Below are 27,891 nucleotides of genomic sequence, written 5' to 3' on the forward strand. Positions count from 1 at the left end.
TTCCCCCTTGCAATTGTAAGGAATGTCTGATCAATGCGTGCGACCTGCCACAGTGTTACGAATATAGCACATGTTACGAAGCGCTGGTGCTGGCGATATGCATAGTCCTGGGCTGTATACCACCACCTCCTAGGTAGTAGAAGGCCTGCGCCCACGTGACACAGCGTCACAGAGGAAGGCCTGCTGTGAATGCTGCTATGACGTGAATGAAAGAGCGAACAAGAAGAAAGCTCGAAGCAGCTCCCAAAGCCCGCGCAGGCCTCCGCGCATGACGTAGGGCGCAGGTCTTCTGCTATCTAGGATGTGTTGGCTGTACCCAGGGGCGGACCAAAGATTTTTCAAAGGTCGGCTCTGCTCTTGGACGGCATGCTACATGCACGGCATAAGGTCGGTTAAGGCATGACGTGACGAAAGGAATTGAGGGAGTTCAGGACATCTGGGCCCTGCCTGGTCAGCGCCTTACTGTTACCAAAGTACGGGATAACCAAAGTACCAAAACCAAAAGGGTCGAGATTACCGCAAAACAAACTCAGCTGAAGACAACGAAGTTGTGGCATTCGGTGATTCGTTGCTTTAATTAGTTGACCAAAATAGTCATTTATAACGGAAATCTTATGAAAAATGAAGATTTGATCAAAATCATGCTGTCACGTGAAAATTCCGTCATTGAACACGTCAAGCAAAACATTGGTCCGATTTCGTCCTGCAGCAATAGTGGAATTGCAAATCATCATCGACAAGAAACGACTGCTGCCACCACAGACGTTCCACCAAGAAAAGAGGAAGATTAAGAAAAAAAAAAAAAAAGAGGGATGGGGAGGGGAGGGGTTTTTCGGCAAATGTCGAAAAGTCACGCCATTTTTGCTGAGCAGAAAAGCTCAGTTTCTCATTCAGGTCATCTTCAGGCCAGGAAATCTTAATTGAACAAATAAATAAGCTGGCAGCTCACGTGATGTGCACGTATAGTCAGGGCAATCAACAACGGCGCTCTCGTGCAACGGAGCTTTCGAAGCTCCGAGAGACGCGCAAGCGGTTGAAACTTGGCGGTAATAAACTAGAGCACAAAGGAAATTTTCTCCGAAAGGCACGGCGCTGAATGGGCGCTCCTATCGGGCGCCTGTTCTACGTCTATCTCGGAGTTCCGAAGGGAACGACGGAAGCTTGCGTCGCGGACTCTGCAGGAAGCGCCGCTGTTTGTTTGGATATCGCCCCGTGTGTGTGTGTGTGTGTGTGTGAATTACTGCACGAAGCAAAAGGTGGCCCTTCGTATCGCCTGTGGTGAACGGGAAGACATCGTCCAGATATGGGACAGTGCTGTGGGAAAGGGCCCAAGGATGACTCTCGTAAGTATACAGAAACAATCAATCAGCTCTGGGGGTGCCTCTCCACGCGCAGTTCTGTTTGATAGCACTGAAATGCGGTTTTGTATTTCCTGAGAAGGAGGTGTTGTTGAGGGTTAGTTTCAGCTGATACCGAGATCAATGACGAATTTCCCCTTGTCTCTATAAGCGTTCGATATTTGGAACCAGAGGAAATGATAAGGGTGCAATAATAAACGACAAGCTCGCTTAAGGTAACCCAGATAATTTGGGGTCAGACAGTTTTAGATAACCGTAGATAATGTCCATCCGGTCAACAGACATGATTCTGAGTCACACTTGCTGGCGAGTGGTTCCGTTATGTACGGGACTATGAGACTGTTACTTTCCATATATTCGGACAATTTATGAAATGAAAGTAACTCGGTACGAGGGGGTAATTGTAAAACATTGGAAATCGTGAGCACCTGTTGACGAAGTACTTTTAATATGTGTGAAGAAATACTCCCTGTGTTGTCAAGTGCTACTTTAGGGTAACCCCTACATCAACATGACTGATTACAGTGCAGTAAAGTCGCTAACAAGAGTAACAAAACATATAAGCTCAACGAAATTGACGATGTGGTAAAGTTGGTAACCCGAGGCATTGTTACACACTCACTGGTAATAATTTACGTGCACGGACGGGAACGAGCTGACAATACACATGCGGGTATTAAGAGGGTACTGCTACAGGTACCTATACACGTAGGCTATAGGAAATTGGAGCACTTTGGGGCCTTTGGTCTCAAAGCAACAGAACGTTCGCGTTTCCTTTTCAGTAAAACAACCTTTTATTTATTTATTAAGTAGCATGCTTCAAATATGGTTCAAACTCAAACGTAGGAAAATGCACGGAATATCGTAATGCGTCAGTTTCACACAACAAAGCGTTGACAGCGTGGTGTGAGAGACATATCTAGCTGGGTGGCACCCAAATGGTCCGGACTGCAGCTGCATTTCTATTAGTGGACAGAACAGGCCCCTTTTTCTTTCAGATGAATATGTGATGGGTGTACCGCGGAAAGTGGAATAAATGAGCGTGATGAAAGTTTCAACGCCATTAAGGCGAGCAAGAAGTACGGTATCGCTGCACATGCGTCCGTGTTAGCATGTAATAATCACGCGCCGTGTACAGACTGAAGACGCCCCCGTCAAGGGTATAGGAAGGCGTCAAGTTACTTCTGCCTCGACGGTCACGCACAATCAACATGTGAGAACTAGCGCTGACTAAGTTCCTGCAACGGTACAGATATGGATTTTGTGGCATGCACCGGGCGCAAAATCTATAGTAATACATTCATAAAGTGTAATACGAGAACCAAGCTCATGTGTTGCTGAACTGGCACTTGTATAAACGCCAAACGAAGTCAGCAATTATGAGCAAGATAGATGATATCATTTAAAGGGCACTACATTGCTTTTCTCCTGAGACAGAGTGAAAGACGCCGTTACCTTGACTGTAACACAAAACGGAGGAACGGAGTGATTTCGTTGCGGCATTCGGCTGTTTGTTTGTTTGTAACAAAAAAATAAAAATTAAAACCTATAAGCGAGGGATTCATTTTCTGCTTTCCCTTCTTTCCATTCTCAAGAAGAGAGACAATGCGGAGCGGCGTCCTATTGGTTTCCTCAAACGATCTCCTGCGCGATGATTGGACTCGTTCGAGGATAACGAAGGGGCGCTGCCCCGCACTGTCCGGATTCTTGAGAACGAGAGGAAGAAAAAAAAATAATTGGGGGTTTACGTCGCGAGACAACTGAGATAAAGCGCCCCTCTTTTTTTTCTTTTCTTTCTTCTTTTTTTTACGTGCGCTTTTTTTTTTTCCTTCGGACGTACCGTGGGCACCCAGACTCGCCACAATGTGAACCTGGGTCACCCTCACGTGGCATGAGACGTTGCGAGAGCTAGAGCCGCAGAAAGGAAGCAATAAGGAACGCGTATCCTCTAAGCGTCTATTAAACAATCATATTTGGCATCAAAACGCGTTATTTTTCGTACTAAATGAATTTCATACACGAATTGAATACTGTGACTACTGCTTTGCGTTACCGTGCAAGCGTAAGGCTTGCGTTTTGCTTTGCAGTGGGACGCCATATTTTGTAAATATCGTCACGTTACCTTCGTTCGCCTCCGTCGTACGCTCCGTTTATTGAGCACGCTAAAATTGAGGACCCACGCGCACACTCCTCAATAAGAAATTTTAGAATACAAATTTAACGCGTCCATTAATTGGGTCGCACGGCGCACCTGAAACGCAAGCCTTCAGCGCCGTCATGGGGTACACGCGGTGTTCACTAAGTGTATGTGAAATTCATAATATTGATGAATACAAGATATCGTGTTCAAGGAGTACAGAGGGTCGTCCAAAAATATTTCAGGTTAAGACGTCTGATGAAAGTGTGTGTGTCATTTTACCGAGTAGCGCGAAAGGTTTTAATGTGTGTAATTTGTTTCCTAGAAAAAAAAAAAGAAACACTCACATAAACATGGCTCCCCGCGTTCACCCTTCGCCACTCCGGGTATAACGAGGAGGAGAAGGTATGATGCCACGTCACCGACGACGTTGAAGGGAGAACTCGTTCTGGTTCGCCGGTCAATTGGGGTCAGCGCCTTGTCCCCTCGCCGCCGTAAACCAGCTTTGCCAGTTCTCCCTGAGAACTGGAGATAGAAGGAGCGGCCGAATCATGACCGAGCCAGGAGCAATGCTTCTTCAGAACCCAGAACAGCTGAGTAGCAGACGACAGCGGAGTAGCAGTCAACATTCCTTTGGACCAATGAGCGAGCGTGATCCTTGTGGCGTCAGCGAGAGGTCCCAGGCAGATCACAGGCTGGTACTGCTCTCCAGTCTCCACCGCCGTTGCGCACGGTCGCTTTTTGCGGCGTACCTTAAATTCAATTTATGCGATAATTATGACTTTGTGATGTGACTTACTTCGCATGGTGCATCTTACTGGCCTACTTAACAGTTTTATAGGAAGAAAACAGGGTGTTAAAAATGGTTTCTGTGCTACTTCAAACAATTTTTGTTGGAAGTGACACCGTAATAACAATGCTTGTTCAAACTAGTCTACATGATCGAGCTACTATGACGCATCGCAGGAGAAACAATTTCTTTCATGAGCGTAACTCCCTACTCGTCACCATTCAAATAGAGTTATTGATGTTTTTTCCATAAACGAAAATATCTCCTCGACACTCCTTGTTAGCTCCACAGGAATACACACGCTATATCGCAAACACACACAAAAGGCGCCTAAGTGTTATTTACGCCATATGCACTCGGAGGTATCTTTGGGGCGAAAAATCTGGCTATTTTGGGCTGCGCGCGCTTCCCATAGCTATGTCGATACTTTCCCAAAAAGCTCACCCCGTACCATCGGTCTCGGTGAACCACTTTGTAGTGCGCCCGGCTGCTGATCCCGAGGTTGCGGGTTCGATCCCTGCCGAGCACGCCAGCAAATTGGAGACCGGGTGTACAAGTTGCATAGACACGCCGTCTTCTGTACAGGGGCGTGGTATACGTCACGCGCAATGTGTCACGTGCCATCTGTGAATTTCGCGCCCGCCCTTTTTGAATTTCCCGCCACTCGTTAGCTCGTAACGACCATAACCGCGATGAAGCGATTAGACCCCCTGATTTGTTGAAAACGGGTGGCGTGCGCCTTTTTGTGACGCTTATGATGTCTATACACTCTTAAACCCGTACCTTTTATTGTAACTTTTAGAAACATGTAACTTCTATATAGACGTAGATTTCGAGATTTCTTATAGGTTACACCACTGTAACGTATATTTAGAGGTTAAAAGCGACCAAGGTCATGTCTTTACAACACGAATAGAAGTTACATCTCGGAAAAAACAAAAACAGCTCGTTGTAACTTATAAATGTACCCTCTACTCCGACACTGTAACTTCTAAGCGAAATCTCCAACGATAATCTCTTTGTTAGTTTCTTATCGTTTCTTTTCCTTTTGTTTTTCAGCATAATGCCGCGTTTCAGCCTCCCATTCGAGACGACAGTTGCGAATCTACGCTGTTATTTTTTATCTGTTTCAGTGTCACCTATATACGTCAACTACATGTTATCAATGCTATATGAACACAGATTATATGTTCGCAGTCTGAAATACTGATAGTATGTTTCTTTCTAAAGGGTGGAAAACAATTGTCAATGCCGCAACCACCACGATTTCCGATTTCGCTGCGTAGCCGAGCCTGGTCTAGGTCTATCCACACTGAGAGCGGTTTCCTTGAAACGCTTAACGCTCGTCGTCCGTCCGTTAACAAGTGTAATCTGTTTTAATCAGTGGTTTTCCTCGCGTTTATCATGGTATCGTCAGGAACAACGGAAAAGCTAGATGTCGCTAGCAAACAAGTATATTTTCGGTGTTCTCAGGGGAAAGTGTAGTGAGTGCGAAGATTGCAAAGAATATATAACCGAAAACGAACGTCACCACCGCAGCCCTAATTCACACACTTCATACACTGGGTAAGTGTACATTTTGTGCTAGGTACGTGCGTTATTTTGATAGCAAGAGCTCTTAGCGCAGGTTTGTTGTGATTATGGCAAGCGTTTTGCGGTCCTGCATATGAACGCCACTTACGCTTGCTACTTTTCTGCTCTTACTTGGTCGCCAAGTCAATACACCGGCGTGCATTTTGCGAGCTGCGGATATATGCATCGAGATATATAATTCGCAGCTTCCTACTTGTTGTATTCTTACGATATTCTAAGACTCAATCGCGGAGTGAACGCCTTCCCGCATTTATTTATGCTGCTTTGTACCTTGTGCTTTGTACGGATTTGAATGGTTCCGTAAATGTTACTCTCATTGCCCAAACTTTTGTTCCCAGGATCCCACATGCAGGTTCACATACCGTCACCAGCGCAATGCAGTACCTCACAAACTCGTCCCAGAGCACCTCCAACGATGATAACGCAGTAATGTAGTGTCTCCTGCGTTACTGTACACTCATATGCCTCAAGGTTGTGTGCGTTTTATGTAATACTGTATTGCCATTTGCGCTCGCCTCTGCAACACGAATGTGGAATAAATTTTTTTTCTGCTGCAGTTCTCCATTTCGTTGGGTGTGTTCAGCTTAGCAAACATAGGTCAGTTGTTTTGACTCGCTAGCTTCCTCGCACTTTTATGCATTGCTTCTCACTTAGAAGATAGTTCTTTTTTCCACATACATGGTAAAGCGACCATGGTTTCTCCTCACACCAGAATCGCACTTGTGCACAATGTGTCACCTCTCGACAGACTTCTGTTTTTGTAATATACATATGTTCAAGATCTCCTTTTCTGCTGGTTCATTTTGGTACCTTGGTGTGTTCTGTAAATGTCTGTCCATATCCCACGCACAGGGTGTTTGTTTTTATTCGCATCACACCAGCGCTCATTTGACAGGTGGGTTATGTTAATTTTCGCAAATTAACCCATCCGTAGTTACAAACATTTCCGACATTTCCTGACGCATGTGTTTGTAACTACGGATCGACTAATTAGCAAAGATTCACATAACCCACCTGCCAAATGAGCGCTACTCTGTTGCGAATAAAAATGAACATCCTGTATAAAAAGCCGCACGTTGGCGTAACCTTTACGGGCAGGTGCTGGATTGAAGGCCGTAACCTCTAATTAGTGGGTTTCCTTGTAACTTTTATAAAAGGGGTCGCTCAGAGGGTACCTGGTAGCTTCTGAAATAGAGGGCAAAATATTGCGATTTTTTACCCTTTACTAAACGGTACGGAGTTAAGAGTGTAATTGTCACAAAAAAGCGCACGCCTCCTGTTTTCAACAAATTAGAGCAGATAGCGATCTCATTCGAGACCATGGGGCTTAATCGCTTCGTCGTCGTTACGGTCGTTACAAGCTAACGAGTGGCGGGAAATTTCAAAAGGTGGGCACGTGATAAAACACGTGCACGGCGCTCTTCGCGCGATACGTGAAGGCTGTGGTACACGTCACGCGCAATGTGTCACGTGCCCACCTTTTTGAATTTCCCGCCACTCGTTAGCTTGTAACGACCGTAACGACGATGAAGCGATTAAGCCCCCATGATTGGCTATAGGAGCATGCTATGCAGCGAAGTTCATTTCTAAGAGTGTATAGTTAGCTCATCTATCGCGGAATGATAGAGCAGCGTCTTCTCCGGGTCCGGAAAGATAACGTGCCAGCGATGTGCTCGAACGACTGAAAGCATTTCAATTACTCTATACTCTATATTACTGGACATTGTGGCACGGCTCACAGCCCTAGATATCCCGCCACGTAAAAACATACACGGGTAGGTAATGTTTCGTAGTTTGGGCCCAACGTCACGTGATGAATGAAAACGGTGAAGAAAAAAAAAATGTGGCCAATAGAGCGATAGCTGAAACTGGGACCTTGCATACTGAAACGCAGGAACGAGTGAAGATACGAGCGCAGAACAGACCGATGACGCCGAGCACACCAGCGCACGTGCGGTCGAGTGATTCCTCCGTTGACATCCACGACGACCGTTGCATGGATGCATAAAATATGTTGCATCTTAAGTGTTAGTTCAAGCTAAGCGTTAGTTAAGTTAATGGTCAAGCATTGCGTCTTTTCCCGTCCTCCAAGTAGCAATAAAAGTGTACGCGGTATATGCGCAGCTAAAAACATCGTGATTGTTGTCTGTTTATCAACTTAAGTAATCGCTGGATGAACTTTGGTGTCAAGTTGGGATAGAGCATACAGGATGCTGTAGCCAGGAGAAATCATTATCGGTTGTGACGTGCAGCGGTAAAAGTGCTTGACTCTGTGCCAGAAAACGATTGCGCTCCTATTCTTACAGCGGTGTTGCACAAAAAAACGTCAGATATGTTTGCAGGCGAAATAGCAATGGACGTCACATATCACATATGACGGTGCGCAAACCGGACGTCGTCAACATGTCAGCATAAGTGTCACAAAAAAGGCGTACGCCTCCCGTTTCCATCAAATCAGGGCAGATAACGATATCATTCGGGATGATGGTTGGCTAAGAGCGTGCTATGCGGTGAAGTTCATTTTTATGACTGTACACTCTTAGAAATGAACTTCACCACATAGCACGCTCCTAGCCAACCATCATCCCGAATGACAACGTTCTCGCCCCTGATTTGTTGAAAACGGGAGGAGGAGCCTATTTTGTGCCATTATGCACGGCACAAAATAGGCTCCTCCTCCCGTTTTCAACAAATCAGGGGCGAGAACGTTGTCATTCGGGATGATGGTTGGCTAAGAGCGTGCTATGCGGTGAAGTTCATTTTTATGACTGTAGGGGTGGTAATGTATCTGCTTGCCGTGGTCGGCCACGCTTATGCGGGTGACGTTACGACTATCTCGGGGAGGGATGCGATCGTTGCGTCCTGGGCCGACTTCACAGGCAACTCTGCCGGCATTTGTCTAAGCGTCTGATTTTTTTGTAATCCTTTAAATGTTCCTCGAGGAAGGTGACCTCTCCAAGCAACTTGTATACCTCACTGTTAAAAATGAACTTCATCACATAGCCCGCTCTTAGTCTGCCATCATCTCGAATGATATTGTTAACTGCCCTTATTTGCGACGTTTTTGACGCTTTTGTGACAATTATGAATAGCATATAAGTGTCGCAAAAAAGACGCACGCCTCCCGTCTTCAACAAGTCAGGGCAGATAACGATATCATTCGAGATGATGGTTGGCTACACTCTTCAAAATGAGCTTCACCACATAGCACGCTCCTAGCCAACCATCATGTGGAATGATACCGTTATCTGCCCTGTTTCACTGAAAACGAAAGGCGTGCGCCATTTTTATGACAATTAACAATCGCATAAGTGTCACAAAAAAGGCGTACGCCTCCTGTTTTCAACAAATCAGGGCAGATAACGATATCATTCGACATGATGGTTGGCTAGGAGCGTGCTATGCGGTGAAATTCATTTCTAAGAGTGTACGTTGCTATGGGGCTCTAAAGAACAGGACGCCATCTTCTCCTTGCGCCTTGTAAGTTTATGCGTCGCAGCAGAAGGCTACAAAATCGGCATGGTAGCGAGCACTCGTGTTGTAGAGCTTTGCCTGTTTCCGCATTTACACCAGCTGTCACCCTGTACTCTCCTTTCACGACCGCTTCAAACTTATTAAGCTGCACTTGCGTGTGTCTCTGATAGGAGAACGTTTCCTGTCACGACTGAGTCACGTGACAGCTACAAATCGTTTCCTCTCGAGAATGCCATACGCACGCCATCCATTCTTGGTTACGTTTACGTACAGATGGTTTACAACACATGTGGCTCTAGGGCCTCCTAACTGATTCGAGTGCGGAGATAGACGGCTTTTTAACGGACTAGCAGGTAAGCGACCACAATCGCATAACATGGAAGCACACAACTAACTAGACCCGGAATACTATGCACTCTTTGAAAAAAAGGTTAGTAGAAAGAGAGTAACGACAGCTGTTACTACCCTCGAAGTGCGTTGCAAGCTGGACACGCAGAGTATACTAGCTAACGGTCTTGCACTCTAAAAACTGAACTTCACCGCATAGCACGCTCTGCGCCAACCATTGCCACGAATAATAGGGTTATCACTTCTGATTCGAGGAGAGAGGGAGGCGTACGCCTTTTTGTGTCAATTGTCATATACTCAAATTGCCACAAAAAGGTGTACGACCCCTCTCTCTTCGAATCAGAAGGGATAACCCTATCATTCGTGGCAATGGTTGGCGCAGAGCGTGCTATGCGGTGAAGTTCAGTTTTTTGAGTGTGGAAAGCAGTAAATGCTGTTGTTCCTAGCCAGAAAGTTTTGCTTAGTAGCTGTCACTAGACGGAAACTTATGTTTGCTCTATTATCTTTTGTGCCCGTTAATTTGTGATGGAGGCGGTATTATCTCAGTTAAACAGTATTTTTGCTTAAAAACAGAAGTGTTATCACCTAAGATGCTACTGCTGGATGTAGTGCTCGAATGACCACGTTCTCGCCCCTGATTTGTGGGAAACGGGAGGCGGAGCCTATTTTGTAATCATTACGTACGGAATAATGCTACAAAATAGGTTCCGTCTCCCATTTTCAACAAATCAGAGGCGAGAACGTTCTCAATCGGGATGATGGTTGGCCAGGAGCATGCTCTGTAATGAACGATGAAAGATGAAAGTCACTGAAAAGGTTAGCCAGCTGTAGGGATCGAACCCACATCTTCTGGATTACCGGTCCAGGGCTCTACCAATTGAGCTAAGCTAACACGCCTCTCCAGCGACTTTAGGGGTGCGTCATCTGAAGGGACGACAAACCAGCCACTCACTCTCACTCACCCTCCTTTCACTCTTACATTTTTGCTCACTCATACACACATTCATACGACGGAAATCGACGCAAGCGGCACCTGTTGAGGCGCATTTTGAGGCTTTGTTTGTATCTGTCCCTTCTATGTTGTTCCAGCCTCAGAACATCAGTTTATCTCTGTAATGAAGTTTATTTTTAGGAGTGTAGCTATGTCAACTGTTAAAACAGAACTTCACCACATAGCACGCTCCTAGCCAACCATAATTCCGAATGATGTCCCTATTTGCAGAAAAGGCGCCTATCTGGGCGCCTATCTGGGCCCCATTATGCATGTCCCACATAGGCTCCTCCCCCCTGTTATGAACGAATCATTTACGCAGAATTCGGGATTCGGAATGTTGGTTGGCTAGGGGCGTACTATGTGGTGCAGTTTCATTTTAACTGTGTATGTACTCTCGCAAGATGCGTGAATTGTATGCTCTCTCATGTGCTGACGAGCATTGTGAATACCAAGCCGCTATCAAACATGGAGTACGCTCTCCAAAAACGCATAAACGAGTCGAGCTGGCTATAGTAAAAGTGATGCGCTAACGCGATCTTGGGTAAAGGGTAGTGATTCTCTGACGTGTGTTGGTTCGCGTGATGACGTATTTGCTACGAGGCCGGGCTTTCTTTTCTACCGTAACGGAGGATTACAATTGCATCAGTAACGCTCTTCTGAGCTGGTATCTCCTATGCATGAAACAACGGTCGTATTATATGCAGAGTTGCGAGGAATAGGAAAGGAAACAGTTGATAGCCGCTGTAGAGAATACAGGCAAACAAGCATTCTCCGTTGCTATACATGCCCTTCTGTTTCGCTTCCGGTTTGTTGCCAAAACGACATCCGGTTTCGCAGCAAACACGGTCTGCGCCAACCACCATGGCGACTGATACTGCTATCGCTTCTGATTTGAGGAGAGAGAGGGCCGTATATACGCCTTTTTATGACAATTAAAATTGCCGCAGAGAGGCGTACACTTCCCGTTTTCAACATATCAGGAAAGTGAAAGCTATCATTCTGCATGGTTCCGAGCATCCCTAGTTGCGGAAGGACCGGAAGTCTTCGTGACACCGAAAGGCTTGTTTATGTTTACCCACGAACGTCATGTATACACAGGATATATGCCTACACCCCAAAACAAAGGATCTTCCGCGACACACGGATGGACTGGAACTCCTAGCTTTGAAGTAGGGGTCATTTACAGCTTTGAAGGGTCCCGTAGGGAAAGGAGTTCGCGCCGCTAACACACGACAATGTCGATCAGACTTTAGTGTATCTCTCAAACAAGATATTACAAAAAACGAAAACAAAACAAGAACAAAGAACAAAATGAAAGAAAAATGCTTCAGAGATGGGCGAAGCTACGTTCGTAACGCAGCTTCGTTCGCAACGTAACTTCGCCTATCTCTGAAGCATTCTTTTTTAAATGTGTTGTTTTGAGTTGTCATGAAGAACGTTTCTGAGTAATATATAAACGATGTCACGAGTGGGAATATATGGGATGCGCGCTGTCGAATTTACGCATTTTCGGTAGACACCCCTCACAAAAAGACTGTTGGGTGCGTTGCCCCAAATCACAATACGATGCAGTTGCTATGAGAAGAAAGGGAATTTCGAGACGAACATAATGATGTAGATTACTTACGGGTATCAAAATTGGGAGAAGAGTATAGAGGTTCCCAAAACGTACCATATTTTACAAATGAGGCAACTTTGCGATTTTTTATCTCCTCAAAGGGAAACCTTAGAATCTTCTGAACATAGGATGCAATGCTACCCACCCCTGACAATACCTGACAAAAAATCAGCTGAATATGTTGAATAGTTATGAAGATACGTGGCGTCAAACGTCCTAGGAAGCGCACACGCTCAAAACAGCACTTCACCGCATAGCATGCTGTGCGCCAACCATTGCCAGGAATGATAGAGTTACCGCTTGTGATTGGAAGAGAGAGGGGGCGTACGCCTTTTTGTGGCAATCTTCATATATCCAAATTGCCACAAAAAGGCGGACGCCCCCTTCTCTCTTCGAATCAGAAGCGATAACCCTATCATTTGTGGCAATGGTTGACGCACAGCATGCTATGCGGTGAAGTTCTGTTTTTTGAGTGTGGTGTTCTACACTCTAAAAAGAGAACTTCACCGCATAGCACGCTGTGCCCTAACCACTGCGAAGAATGATAGTGTTCTCGCTTGTGATTCGAAGAGAGAGGTGGGCGTACGCCTTTTTGTGGCAATATTAATATATGAAAATTGTCACAAAAAGGCGTGCGCCCCCTCTCTCTTCGAATCAGAAGCGACAATACTAAGTGTCTTCGATTCAGAAAGAAGTGCAGGGTGCGAGTGTAAGGCGAGCGAGCGGAAGTGTACGTCAGTGCAGCCCCAGTGCAGGTTGCACCAAAGCTGAATCGAATAGGAGAGTTGGCTCCGTGCAGTCTGTCGTCTGCTGCGCGCCGTTCGGTTAATTTCGACAATTTTTCAACCATGAGCGACTCTTTGCCCAGCGCCTTTGAGCTCGCAAACTTCAGTAGTGAGGAGGAGGAAGACGAAGACAACGTCCACCGTCCACCATGATCGCGGCGTGTAAGGAGTTGTGCGAGTTGCGGTTGGACAGGAACCGAGTGCCACTGTATTTTGAGAACGTCGCAGACACACATATTGCAAAATATCGTTTCCATAGTCGTCGAGCGCAGGCCAAACAGATTTTAACACCCCAGCAACTTCAGCGGTGAATTCCATGGAAAACCGTTTGCTTTTGTGACAAAATAGGCAGACGACACACTGCAAGCTTCAATTCAAGCAATTCCAAGTACATTCAGAAACCGGATAAGGAATTAACACGGAAAAGCGAAAACACGGAAGTTCATCAAAAGGCTTAAAAAATTAGAATAGGGATACCGAAATTGAAAAAAGAACGTGAAGCTACAGTTTTCTTTTCAATCCTGTATTTTACGCAGCCGCCATGTTGTCGTCTGCTACTGAGTTGCACGGAACCCTGCACGGTAGTATGAGGAGGTGCAACATTTTCCTGCACTCGTGCAGCACTCCTGCGGCACTTTTTTTGAATCGAATGGGAAAGTGGAATGCAAAGGCTGGGGGGGGGGGGGGGGCACCTTCGCCGAATCGAACGGGAGAAGTTGCACTACTTGCACCAGTTCAAAAAGTAGTAGCCCAATCGAAGACACTTACTATCATTCTTCACAGTGGTTTGCGCACAGCGTGCTATGCGGTGAAGTTCTGCTTTTAGAGTGTAGAGTGTAAGTGTAGCGAAAGTACCATACTCTACTTTAATGATGATATCTGGATAATCTCATTACAAAAGGGCGATAACCTTATACTCGGTTGCTCGCACTAATTTTGTGAAAAGCTTGACAACTAAAGGGCTTATTATCATGGTTCTAAAACCTCGATCTCCTAAAAGAACCTAATTGTAAACTTCAAGACACGTGACATGTTCTGTTTCCATCAATCATGACCACCGGAGAGGGTGGAAACGGCCTCGACCTTGCGCTGTCCGCGCCAGTATTCTCCAATCAGGTGGAAGACACGCAACCGTGATGTACGTCGTGAGGATCTCGTCACGCGTAGCGTTTCATAGATTTGTCCTGGACAGACTCGCTTAGTGGGTCCTCTCACTTCAGAACACCACCCTTCATCCGCACAGCATCTTGCACACATCCCGTAGTATCTCTTTCGATGTTGCCTTAGCAACGGAACTGCAGGACGCTCATCAGGTCAGTGGCTCCCTTCGATCCAGGGAAGGGCTCCTCGACCATTTCCCGGCGCGGGACCCAATTTGACTTTTGTACTTTTGTAGAATATGCGTTCTTTCTGTGTTCTGCTATTTAAGGTTGTAGAACAGGGGACCGAAGCAGGTGGTGGAGCCCAAATAGATAGATCAGATAGATAGAGCCCAAATAGATCCCAAACTGCGGTTTGTGTGTTGAGCGTTTTACACACATTATCCAATGGATGGCATCACGTAGCGCTATCCCGTGGAGGTCTGATGACTTGCCAGGGACAGAACACGCCTGGCACGGGTGTAGCACCTTTTCTAAGTGCGGCGAAACACGCAAAAGAAGTGCCTTGGCTAGGATTTTGTAGTCGCACGCCAATAGAGTCATAGGCCGGTATGCATCCGGATCTCGTTCTCTGGACGGGTCCTTGCACAAGAGGACAACAACTCCACTCTGCATGCTAGGACATAGCATTCCTTGGGACAAGCATAAATTAAACACCCGAGTCAAGGAGTTACCAATTACCCTCCTGAAACGTTTGTAGAACTAAACTTGGAGGCCATCAACGGCCAGGACACTTTCCGTTCGACATTGAGGAGACAGCTGCTAGAATCTCTCGTTGCGTGAGCGGCCCCGAGCCTACATGCTCTATCTTTTCCTCCGGCAGTGGGCACTCTCGGCTGATAACGGGCTCGTCGGGTGATGACTCCTCGTAAAGGGCCGCGCAATGCTCACGCATCGCTGCTTGAATGTCATCGGGTTCGGTTAGAAGTGAGCCGTCAGCTGACTGGAGCTCGGCTATACTCGAGCCCGGATTTCCTGCCACATAGCGCCGCAATAGCATGCGGGAGCAATAAGCTTCCCGACACCAGCGCTCGACGTTTCTTTGCGCTACGAACTTGCGCCAAGAGTACATACGAAGAGACGCAAGGCGCCTTTGCACATCCTCTATCTCAGAGGCAGTATCATGGCTGCGAGATCCAGGGTGGCGAAGAATAGCTAATACCTGCTAGAGTGCATCTCTACACTGCCGATGTTCACGCGCACGCTGTGTCCCCCAAGACCGAAGGCGGCGTGCTGCTCCTTGCTTGAAAGCCTCCTAGTGAACTGGCGCAAAATCGGGTGCGGAACACTGTTCCGCATCCGATCTTGCATGTCACTTAATTTCGGGATCCTCGAGCAAGGACACGTTCAGCGGCCAAAAACAGGAACTAGATCGAAAATTTAGCAGGCCAGACAGTGTATTGTCATCAAGCAGGAGAGCTACCTATATGGAGGTAGGCTCCTTTACACAAGCAGGAACACTAGAAGCGCACTATGCTGAAAGGCAGGATAACAACGCTCCTAAGCGAGATTGCTGTTCGTACGGTCCATACCATGCGAACTAGCCATGATATACGGGAGAGTCGCGACGGAGGACAGTACAAGTCTAGCAAACTGGCTAGAACAGAATGTGCCACTCACCCTGATCATAGCAGAAGATGCGAGTGGAGCAAAGCCAGCGACCGAAGCACTCGACTGGGCCGAGCACTGCGTGTTCCATGGTGATCAGCGCCTGTAGTCCAGTACGAACTGTCTGAAACAGACCTAAACTCCCGCAGTCCGGGCCACCGAAGGCTAACCGGCACCGGCATATCCAAATTTCGAAATTTATTTCTGCAATCAGACATGCCAAATGTTTCTGATCCCTTGCTGCAACCGGCAACGGTTCCATGAACCTTACAGTGGCCCATTCGACACTTGGAAGATAAAAAACAACCGCCACCCTGCTCCACAGGAGCAGCGGAATCTAGCATTGAAGGAAGCAGTGCTCTGGCAACTCCGAGATACCACAAGATGGATCTGTGCGACAAATATAGAGGCGGTGTAAACGCTCACGTAGCAGCAGGACACCATGAGCCAGCTTCCACTGGAGACTTGCCCGACGAGCGTCCAACCAGCCAGCCGTGATACGTCGCCAGGCGCTTCCGGAAGGACCACCCACAGCACCAGGCAGGGAGGGAACCAGCAGCGCCTCCATGAATGCGGCGTAGAAATCCCTGGCTTCCCAAAGAGCGACGTCAGCGCCCGGGGACGTCTCGCGTACGCATCTCACGGCAGCTATGCAAGCTGTAAAAAGGGGGAAGGAACTGCTGCTCTCGGACGGCTGTCAGTGATATCGGTGAACCCCCGGAAGGCATGACCGAGGAAATAGTGCACCAAAGCGCACGCTGTATGATCTGTGAAGCGCCTCAAAGAGAGCACGGATCTGCAGTGCTAGACATCGCTCCGCGATAGCCGGCACGCCCAAACCGCCCCGATCACGCGTGAGATACAGCTGTGACCTCCTGGCCCATTCAACTGAACCAGCCCACAGGAAACGGAATGGTTGCGAGTTATGGCGACTCGAATGACCGCAGGTGGCAGACATACAGCGGCGAGGAACCACAGACGGCTGTAGTACCAAGAGGCCAGTAAGCGGGCACGGAAAGTAAAGGGCAGGCCTATACGATTTGAGTTCACGGAGAACAGCGGAAGAACGTTTAAGCATCGTTAAGAACGTTAAGTTAAAAATCGGTTGCCGCAATAACCAACAGAGCGACGAAAAAGACCGCGACGTCAAGAGGTGATGGGTCTACGTAAGTCTGTATAAGTCTACATAAGCCTGAATGGGTCTGTGGGTGATAGGTGATGGGTCTATTTGAGACGAAAGCCGACCCCTTTGTTACGTTTCTCTTGTATGTGCACAATGCAAAGTGTAATGTTCACTGACCTAATCCGTGCACTCCACTTAAAGTTCAAACATAGTCACAAGCACACTTCAATCAGCAATAAATGACAAAATATACCGACAACATTTAGTATAGTACTTACTATAGTGCATGTGCACTATACTAGCCGTGGCGCCAACGAAACACCGAGTCCATCCATCGGACCAGCCCTAGTACCACGACAAGGACCCAAACTGTCGGAAGGTGGAAAGTTCTCACCAGGCTGTATTGTGATGTGGCGGTGACTCGTATGGTGTTCTTCAGGGCTCGTTCGTCTGGAGCACTAGGGCTACTCTTGAGGGAGGCCGCGAACGAAGTTCTGCTGTGACACCAAGACCCCCTAGCCGATCTTCGCAACGGAGATGGCACTTTTAGCGCCGTCGACAGATGTTGGTGTTGATGCCCGATGACGGGTAGTACAGTGAACCCTCGTTAATATGACCCCCGATAATCTGACCTACGCACTTTACGACCATACTCCTGGGGAACAATGCAGTGCAACCTCTGCAAATCCCCCCACGTTAATATGACAATTCCGCATTATGACCAAAGTTTACGGGAACGACCATGGTCATAATAACGAGGGTTCACTGTATAGAGAAAGGGCCTCTGGCGTCCGAGTTCAGAATGTGATCCAGAAGCTGGCTCTCATTTGAACAGATGGATTCGCCCGCGGAAGATTTGCGATGTACAACGGCTTCGGAGGCAACCTACGTTCCGGCGCTACGTCGGCTTCTGGTGGAGGCCCCGTACCTTCTTCCTCGGACTCTTCGATCTCTCTCCTCTGTTGTCTCTCTCCTCACTTTATAACTTTTTCTCGTACATACTGAACGAATTTTGCACAGGGGTCAATGAGGGCTCAGTGAGGAACAATCACGAACGCCGACTAAGTATCGCGTCAGCAACCGCAACCAGCAAAGCCCACCGACCAACCACCCAATGAGGCAAAACGGTTGTTTACACAAAACTTCAAAGGACACTTTTAATTACCAATGGTCCCAATTTATGATGGGGGCCATGGAAAAGTGTAACCGATACTCTAATGGCCGCTGTGCCCGTGACTTGACAACCATTTGACACCCAGCTGGGTGTCCTTATGATCCCCCAAAGGAGGCGGTCCGCACAATGGGAGAGCTCCCAATTGATCCAGGGTTCAGCGCGGGCTCTAGAATAGAATATAATAGAAATAGAAAGAAAAAAATGGAAAACAACAACAACAACTTTATTCCAGGATGATGGGTGGGGGGTTTCATCACCGGGGGGCGATACTCTACCCCATTGCTGGAGGTGAAGCGGGGAATTAAGGAATGGGTCCCGTTAAAATGAGGATCGAAGTCCTGTGGCGTCCAAAAAGGCGAAGAGAGCCTTGAGGACAGACACAATGGAAACTTAGGTCGCACTGTTGCAACCAGCTGTTCCAGGACGCTTGACGTGTGGAAGCACTGGATGCGGGCTCTAATCACTGTTTGTAAAACACAGCTCTCTGTTTACCACAAAGAGATGATAAAAAAAAAAGAGTCTTGAGTAAGATGTCTGTTTGTGGGAGGAAAAACGCTTTGAGACCCGGACCGTCACGCGGGTCACGTGCCAGGCCTCGGCATGCAATGCCATCACAGCGTAGCCACTAAGCAACGGGAGCTGGTTCGTAGCTGGAGGAAACGAGAAAACGAAACGAAGGAAACAGACCTGTCGTAGCGAAGCGTATACACTCTTAAAAATGAATTTGACCGCATAGCACGCGCCTAACAAACCATCATCTCAAATGATATCGTTATCTGCACTGATTTGTTGAAAACGGGGGGCGTACGCCTTTTTTGTGACACTTATGCTGTTCATAATTGTCACAAAAAAGGCGTACGCCTCCCGTTTTCAACAAATCAGGGCAGATAACGATATCATTCGAGATGATGGTTGGCTAGGAGCGTGCTATGCGGTGAAGTTCATTTTTAAGAGTGTAGTCCTGACGGAACAGCGCGTACTCTTGTTGGTTTGTCGGATAGGCTTGGAAATCCGTCAGAGTGCTTTGATGGACCATCAAAACACACTGGCCTTTCGGCCTCTGACTTTTCAATGAACGTGTGCTTTATGTTCATGATTTCTGACCCTTTTTCTCGGCAGTGCATCGGCAGCAAGCTTCTTTTTAAATGCGAAGATCGCGGGTTCACACCCGGCCGAGGACGGTAGGAATGGGGGAGGGAAGAGTAAACAATGTTCCAACACCGCGTGTCGGAGGTTTCCGGCGCACGTCAAAAGAACTCCAGGGAGTGACTATCCGCAGTTGACTATCCCAGGGAGTGACTATCCGCAGACTACCCTGTGGCACGTGCAACATGTCGCCATACTATAGGCAGTTAAACCTCACGTGCGACATCTCTGCACCACGGCACCATTATCTTTAAATGTGGTACCATGAAAACGGGAAGCGTATGCCTTTTTGTGACACTTTTGCAGTTTATGCTTAGTGGCTACTCGTACTCTTCACCAACAAGCGTGTTACAGCGGCGGTAATAACACGCCGGAAATGTACTTGTTGCGAAAGTTGGATATGGCTGAGAATGAGCGATGATTGTGACGACGAGTCACAAATTGAGCTGACAGAGCACGTTCCAATCTTCACAGCAACATAATCCTCCCCTTGTACATCTGTCCGTCGAGCAAAATCATTTGATCGCTGGCTTTGATACGGTATGTATTACAAGCGTTCGAAAGTGCAAGTCACAATGGCGTCTGCCCCGTAGCATACGCTTACCAAGTTTCGTGACTGTCACAGCTGGGATGGAGTGTGCAATGTGAATGGCACGTTCCCGCACGTGTACGATTATAGTACGACACATGAAATTACAAAGCTGAGAGAACTGAGAGCATGGCGGCTAGCCGTGTCCTCAAGCTCAAGGTTTTCTTGCATTATAAACATGAGACGGTGTTGCCCGCGCAGAACTCCGAAGCAGACATGTAGAAGATACTCGAAAAACGTATTTGAAATAAGATTAATTACTATGAGTACAGTGAAATGCGTCAGAGTGCTTTCTCGCGCTTGCCATCATAAATCATAAAATTTACGTATTTAGAGTAGAATAGCAAATACTTCAAAAAGTATTTAAGGTACATTCAAGATACTACAGTCAGAATTGGATACAAAGATTTAGGTTGTGAAATTAGACGTAGGCTTTATTCGCTCTTAAGGGGAAATTAAGGTCGAATTAAGGGTCAGAGGAAAGGCGGCCACCCAGCAAAAAGAACAGAACTCCATAAAATGGATTCCTTTGTGACCCAGAGAACATGCCAAGTATCTACTCGCGGTGTCATCCTCCTCACGAAGACACTTATGTAAAGATATGGTGCCGAGAAAATCCGCCCACGGACTCAGCACTGAAGATCCGCATAAATCCTCAGCAAGGCCGCGGCCGACCTTCTCAGAAGCACGATCCGTTAGGGGCGCTATACATCAGCCCACTATTATATCCATCGTGATTGGATAGCGGAAATTTGAAGTTTGAATGTCCACCAGACATGGACATGCGGTCGTCGCAGACGACAGCAACATCCTCCTATAGGAAATGGGTGGAACGATAATGGTAATCAAAGTGAAGCTTTAGCAAGAACGCGTTTCCCGTGAAGGCAATAAACGTGCCGATGAGGCCGCCGCCGCTAACTTCCAAATTGCGGCGCTGAGAAGCGTTCCAAATTACGTGGTCGCTATATAATCCACACTCTTAAAAATGAACTTCACCACATGGCACGCTCCTAGCCAACCATCATTCCGAATGACAACGTTCTCACCACTGATTTGGCGAAAACGGTAGGCGTGAGCCTTTTTTGTGGCACTTATGCAGAAATGTTAATTGTCACCAGAAGGCGTACGCCCCGTGCTTTCCACAAATCATGAGCGATAGAGGTATCACTCTGCACAATGATTGGCCTCCAGCGTGCTATGTGGTGAAGCTTTGTTTTAAGAGTGTACACTCTTAGAAATGAACTTCGCCGCATAGCACTCTCCTAGCCAACCAGCATCTCGAATAATATCGTTATCTGCCCTGATTTGCTGAAAACGGGAGGCGTACGCCATTTTTGTGACAATTATGAACCGCATAAGTGTCACAAAAAGGCGTACGCCTCCCGTTTTCAACAAATCGTGTCAGATAACGATACCATTCGACATGATGGTTGGCTAGGAGCGTGCTATGCGGTGAAGTTCACTTTTAAGAGTGTAGGCTTCGGGATGATGGCAGCTAGGAGCGTGCTAAGCGGTGAAGTTCATTTTTAAGAGTGTAGGCTTCGGGATGATGGCAGCTAGGAGCGTGCTATGTGGTGAAGTTCATTTTTAAGAGTGTACCAACTACACTCTTATAAGTGAACTTCACCGCATAGCACGCTTCTAGCCAACCACCAACCCAAGTGACATCGTTCTCGCCCCTGATTCGACGAAAACAGGGCGTGTACGCCATATTATGAATACTATTATTCGCCACACGCCTTATTATGAATAACTGTAGCAATTATGAACTGTACATTGCAACAAAAATGGCGTATGCCTGGCGTTTTCAGCAAATGAGGGGCGAGAACGATGTCACTTGTGTTGATGGTTGGCTAGGAGAGTGTTATGTGGTGAAGTTCATTTTTAAGAGTGTATTGGGTTCAAGTTAAGTTAGATTAATTTAGTTAGGTTAGCCCACGTGAAGTTTCTCTGGTGTCCCGGGGGAGGGGGCGGAGCCACGAGGCGGTTCCGGCTTCGGACTACGCAGTTGAAGTGTCGTTGCCGTAGATTTTCCACAGCCACTACTACTACACTCTTAAAACAGAACTTTGCTGCGTAGCACGCTGTACGCACACCATTGCCACTTATGATGGGGTTATCGCTTCTGATTCAAAGTGAGAGGGGGCGTATGCCTTTTTTCGTCAATTTAGATTTATGATAATTGGCACAAAAAGGCGTACGCCTCCCTCTCTCCTACTACGCCTCCGTTTAGGCCGGCTATTACGCAGCCATAGCCAAACTGCCACCGCGAATGACATTGTTCTGCCTCTGATTGGTTGAAAACGGGAGGCGTACGCCTTCTGTGGCACTCATGTGGCTATGTTACTTGTGACAAAAAGGCGTATGCCCAGCGGTTTCCCCAAATCAAGGGCTAAAGGTATCACCCCGTGCACTGCCCGCTAAACAAAACTATATTGTTAAAACAGAACTTCACTACATATAACACCATTCAGACTCAGCAGTCATTCAGAACGATACTGTTTTGCTGAACGACTACTTGAAAACAAGGAGGTGTGGAGGTGTATGCCTGTTTCGGACAATTAATGCCTACACTCTTAAAAATGAACTTCACCGCATAGCACCCTCTTAGCCAACCATCATCTCAAATGATATCGTTATCTGCCCTGATTTGATGGAAACGGGAGGCGTACGGCCTTTTTTGTGACACTTATGCTCGTCATAATTGTCACAGAAAAGGCGTACGACTCCCGTTTCGACCAAATCAGGCCAGATAACGATATCATTCGAGATGACGGTTGGCTAGAAGCGCGCTATGAGGTGAAGTTCATTTTTAAGAATGTAACGCAAAGTGTCCAAAAAAGGCGGATGCCCCGGATTTTAAGGACATCAAGGGGATACGATATGATATGATACGGTGTGGCGAAAATCTCTTTCAACGTTGTACTGTAACAACAGTACTTCACCATATAACACGCACTGGGCCAACCATTGCGTTGAATGATATAGTTATCGCTTACGATTTGAGGAGAGAGCTGGTAGTATGCCTTTTTGTGACAATTAACCTATCCGCGGAAGTGTCACAAAAAAGTGCACGCGTCCCACTTCCAGCAACTTTGGAAAAAGAACCGGATGTCGTCCTGAATGATTACTGGTAATCAGCGTGGTATGTGATCATGATCTATACAGTGTACCCAAGCAGCACAATGTACTGAAACGCAGAGTGTAATGGGGGTGGACGGTATGTGTCCTATCAATGCTCTCCAGTGTCACGAGTCTGTTAAAGGCCTTCCACCTACCCGTCCATTCCTATTGCACTCGACTTTCAGTACAGTGTGCTGCTTGGGTAGGTGCTGCAAGAGTACGTCTTACATTCCTTGCCTTATCAGATTCTTTTAATGCCTGTTTACTCCACCGCGTGCAACACAACAAACGCGGTGCATGCTGCATACGCGGAGATATTGGAGAAGAGGGAGATAAGGGCTCGTGGTAATCCAGGGGCAATCTGGGAACAGTTCGATAGGCTTTCCGGATCTAGAAGCCTTTACTGTCAGGTTAAAAAGCGACTCTGGCAGCTGCACTACCTCAGTTGCACCGTGAAGCTTCTGTAGATCACCTCTTCAATATAATACGGTATGGATTCTTAGATATACAGTAGACTTGTCGCTGATTTAGATTTCCACTGTCATGGCAGTGTTTCTCTTGTGTTAGGTACCAGCTGCCTAGTATTGAAAAGAACTGTGTATTTCTTCGTGGTAGTGTGTAACCTAATGTGTTACTTCTAACACAGTCTCTAATCGATATCTCTGATAGAGCGCGTGGACAGAGAGCTGTCATGGGCGTATACTGCTCAGATTTAGAAGACATTGGAACCGCCATCGACAGCGCCCTTGTGTTCTACGAATGCACTTAATTATTGCGTGAAGGTTTCCAAACAGCAAGCTATCGATAGCGTACATGTTTTCTTTTTTTTGTGTGTGTGTGTGTGTCACTGTAGATATTTGCATTGTCGTTTGTTGATTGTTTATGTTGGGTTTGTGTAGTTGAGTACACATATGGTTCCGTGCAGGCATAATGCAATTTTGAAAGGCCACCAAATAATGCCAGTAGAACCCAGTATAGGGGAGGTGGGGCAAGATGAGACAAATTTGTAATTCAATATGGACTTTTTATTTTTCGTACTTAAAAAAAAGAAAAAAGAACTAGCCACAGGCACATTCCGAGAGGTTTACAACTCCTGATATGTAAATCAGAACGTATGTAGCCGGTTCTAAAATAAACACACAACAAAAGATTGCAGATTGTCCCACCTTGCCCTACACTCTTAAAAATGAACTTCACCACATAGCACGCTCCTAGCCAACCATCACCCCGAATGACAACGTTCTCGCCCTAGACTTGTTGAAAACGGGAGGAGGAGCCTATTTTGTGCCATTATGCACGGCACAAAATAGGCTCCTCCTCCCGTTTTCAACAAATCAGGGGCGAGAACGTTGTCATTCGGGATGGTGGTTGGCTAGGAGCGTGCTATGTGGTGAAGTTCATTTTTAAGAGTGTACCTATTCTACCGCCAAAACAGAAAGTTGAACAGAAGACAGCACTTTACATGAAAACAACTATTAGGTCGCTGTCCAGTTTCGTAGTTGTTTATCTAAGTTTTCACTTTATTACTTGACTGTTTCCTTTTTTTTTAAATTTTACATGTCACGAGCCTCCCTGTTGACATCTCGATTCGCGCTTTGCCTAGAATTCCTGTATAAAATTCATGACAAGGAACCTCCATACTACAGCGTCATTGTCCGACCACACATAAAAGTATTTCGCGGGTTCCCCTGTTGTTCAAATGTAATGACTCCCCAGCGCGATGCGCAAACATATACCATGATAACGCCAACGCTCTTTAAGCACTTACCGCTATTGGGCTCCAGCTGACCAAACACGCTGTATTTCCGGACATGGCCTCCACGGAGTACGAACACGGCTCCATAAACCTTATCATACAGGCAACTGTCATGAGTTAATCGCACGTGTCAATAAATACTCGAGGCCTTACGCACAACTCTCTTTGCAGAAGGCGCCATGCCCGGGAACGTCAATGGAGAAACCAAGACAGTGTCCACGGTGACGGACCCGGTGAGTTGAGCGTACATTATTAAACTTCCGTAGTACATCACGTCCTCAACTCACAGTGTGCAAGTCTTTCAAGTTTGTTTCTAGGTTCGATCATGTCTCCTGGTAATCTTTCTGTCTTGCGCTCAGTTCTGACATTATTATTAGTATAGTATTACAACCTCAAGTCATGGTATACAGGTGTTACGAGTTTGCTGTTGTTTCGTGTTTCTGCTCCGTGTCTCATGGCCATCTTTCCTCTCTCGCGCGCAGTCTGGTAAGGTGATCACGACGACAACGACGAGACGGGTGGTTTCATCGACGGGTCAGCTGCCTGAGTTTAAGGACGTGCCACTGGACGACCAGAGCGGCGTCACTAGAGTCCGAAGGATTGTCAAACGCACAATCGTCCGACAGCCTGATGGCTCTGAAAAGGTCATTGAGGAAGTCACAGTGGAAGGAGACCCAAAGCTTTTACCAGACTCAGGGGTGAGATCTTACAGTAACATTACGTATGGCGCTATAGATAGGGATGATTTTTTTTTCTTAACCCGAACTCTGCATATAGTCTAGCCTGTCTTTTAATACATGTACCGCACACTTAAGCAACGAACGGAACTGTGAGACTCTGGTACTTTATTATTGACTTTTCGGTCAAACCAGGATAAGGTAACGTGCTACGCGTTCAACAAGATATGCCCCAATGCTGGAATGTTGCCCTGCCTTGTCCACACGCGTCATAAAGTGTATGCTGTGTTCTGACCATCGCCTGTATAATGCGCAGAGCGCCAAAGGAAAAACCAGCAGCACCAGTCTCCTCAAGATCACACAGGGACCACAGGGCGGCACGGCGACTCGGTCTCCATTAATACAGCCACCTCAGATCTCTGGAGGTCAAGTAAAAGCCACCGACAAGCAGTTCAGAGAGGAATGCCTCAAGCGGCATAACTTCTACAGGGCTAACCACGGCGTGCCTCCTCTCAAGCATAGTGATCAGGTAGTTCACTTCAAAATATGCAGCTGCGCGATGCATGGACCTCACACCATGTCTCTTCGCTCAATTTCTCCTAACAGCTCACTAAAGTTGCTCAAGACTGGGCCGATACCTTGGCGAAGCGCGATAGGTTCGAGCACAGGCCCAACAATTCGTACGGAGAGAATATCTACATGTCCTGGTCTTCGGATCCCAACAAGGAGGTTCCAGGTAAGCCCTTTTGAACCTAGAGATGTCAAAGACTTATATAGAAAGTGTTACGTGGAGGTCCTGCTTATTGCCTTTGTATTGTTAACTTCGAAGATGAAACAGACACATAGGGTACGTGTGTACCGGCAGGTGTTTCGAAGGAGACTGCGCGTTAGCGTTCGTCTTACGTTTACACTAGAGTGCGGGAGAACAAGGTTCACCGGCAGGTCCGGCCTCGAGTGTTTCGGGCAGGTGTACGTGGTCTCAAATAACCGATCTCAGGATCGGTTGCTATGCGGCCGTACGCAGCAGAAAGATAATCTTTTCATCGGGCGGCTCCTGCCGAAAGAAAACAAATGCAGATATACACAGGGTTGTCCACCAACCATGTTAGATATTCATAGTAAATAACGTCGCCAATGGGGTAGTATGCAGTCAAGCGATTTTTTTTTCTGCCAGGAACATTTGTCACATATTGGTACCATTTTTATTTCATTGCAATTGATGGAAATTTAATATCTTTAATTGAACTCCGAAATTTTCCAAGTCAACATTACGTTTGCTTTGAGGAAACGGGTTCGTCGTGGTCCTTTCACTCAGTATAGCGCCTCATAAGACACGTAACGCAACGACAATAGACCTCACCCTGTTTCTAAAAAACGACGTCATAGTGTTCGACAGCGCCACCAATTTGGTAGAGTTGAACTACGCTCAAAGCTAGGGGCGAACAAGGTAGCGCACGAAAGCGACCGTCTTGAGAGGATTACGATGGTCTCTGAAAGGGACGCGACCTTCGGTCCTACTTTTCTTTCAATAGGAGACAGCGAACAAGTGCCCATTCCTGGGACCCAACCCTCCAATTCGATCTGTTTTGTTTTCAGTCTGTCTGCCAACTCTATGATGACGTTTCTCGGGTAGAGATCAATTGCTGAATTTAATTCGCCGAAAATCCGCGGAAATGAGTCTTTGTGGCTCCGCCTCTTTCTTGTCCGGACATGTTTGTCACCCATAAATCTACATTACAACCGCGATTTGATGTAATATTCGGGATTGGATTCACATCCCCATTAACAAACATAGAGTATGTGCACTAACAAGCTCGTTTTCTGTTCTTCTAGGAGCAGCAGCCGTTGACTCTTGGTACAGCGAGATCAAAGACTACACCTTCGGCGTAGAACCCCGCACCCTCGCATCGGGTCATTTCACCCAGGTGATGTGGAAGGGCAGCACAGAAGTGGGCACCGCTCGAGCTCGCAGCGCCACGGGGAAGATTCTCGTCGTTTCCAACTACAGTCCAGCCGGGAACGTTGTTGGACACTTCGCCGAAAACGTTCCACCCCCACGAAAGTGATACAAGCTCCATTGCCTCATAGGCAAAGTTATCCGGGTTTTCGCGCACCATTTTATAGCTTTTTCTCGATATATTATAGCAAGTTCTCTTGCTTGCGCGAGATTACTCGCACCATTCCTTGACATGATGGCATGCGCTCGAGCACCCAATTTGGACAATATTGGCATGCCTCTTGGCGAGTATTTCGTAGTGTTGTCGGTGCACAGTTGGAGAGAGGTTAATATTCCAGAGTGTATATATGGTCTTTAGCGATCAGTTTGTACGTGTTGCAGGCAACGGTTACATTCCGCATCAAGGGGTCAACACAGTATTTTCCTTATTGTACAGTATTACGCTGACCAACCAGAAAATTAAAGCAAGTTATTTATTCAT

The 27,891-nt window shown here is 46.9% G+C and overlaps 1 protein-coding gene across 3 annotated transcripts; it reads left to right on the plus strand.

The window, feature by feature from the left end:
• The first annotated feature begins 1,019 nt into the window (after nt 1-1,019).
• On the plus strand, nt 1,020-27,890 carry LOC135368276 (Golgi-associated plant pathogenesis-related protein 1-like). 3 transcript variants are annotated; one of them, XM_064601449.1, is made up of 6 exons: nt 1,020-1,343; nt 24,948-25,009; nt 25,259-25,474; nt 25,770-25,982; nt 26,060-26,189; nt 27,287-27,890. In XM_064601449.1, exons 1-6 carry the CDS (start codon nt 1,304-1,306, stop codon nt 27,517-27,519), a joined length of 894 nt encoding a protein of 297 aa, XP_064457519.1. In that variant the 5' UTR covers nt 1,020-1,303; the 3' UTR covers nt 27,520-27,890. The 3 variants fall into 3 exon arrangements, with proteins under 3 accessions (XP_064457519.1, XP_064457520.1, XP_064457521.1); XM_064601450.1 differs by lacking the exon at nt 1,020-1,343 and adding an exon at nt 9,603-9,705; XM_064601451.1 differs by lacking the exon at nt 1,020-1,343 and adding an exon at nt 23,468-23,509.
• The last annotated feature ends 1 nt before the right edge of the window (nt 27,891 follows it).

The sequence above is a fragment of the Ornithodoros turicata genome, chromosome 9, assembly GCF_037126465.1.
Source record: "Ornithodoros turicata isolate Travis chromosome 9, ASM3712646v1, whole genome shotgun sequence".
Lineage (NCBI taxonomy): Eukaryota > Metazoa > Arthropoda > Arachnida > Ixodida > Argasidae > Ornithodoros > Ornithodoros turicata.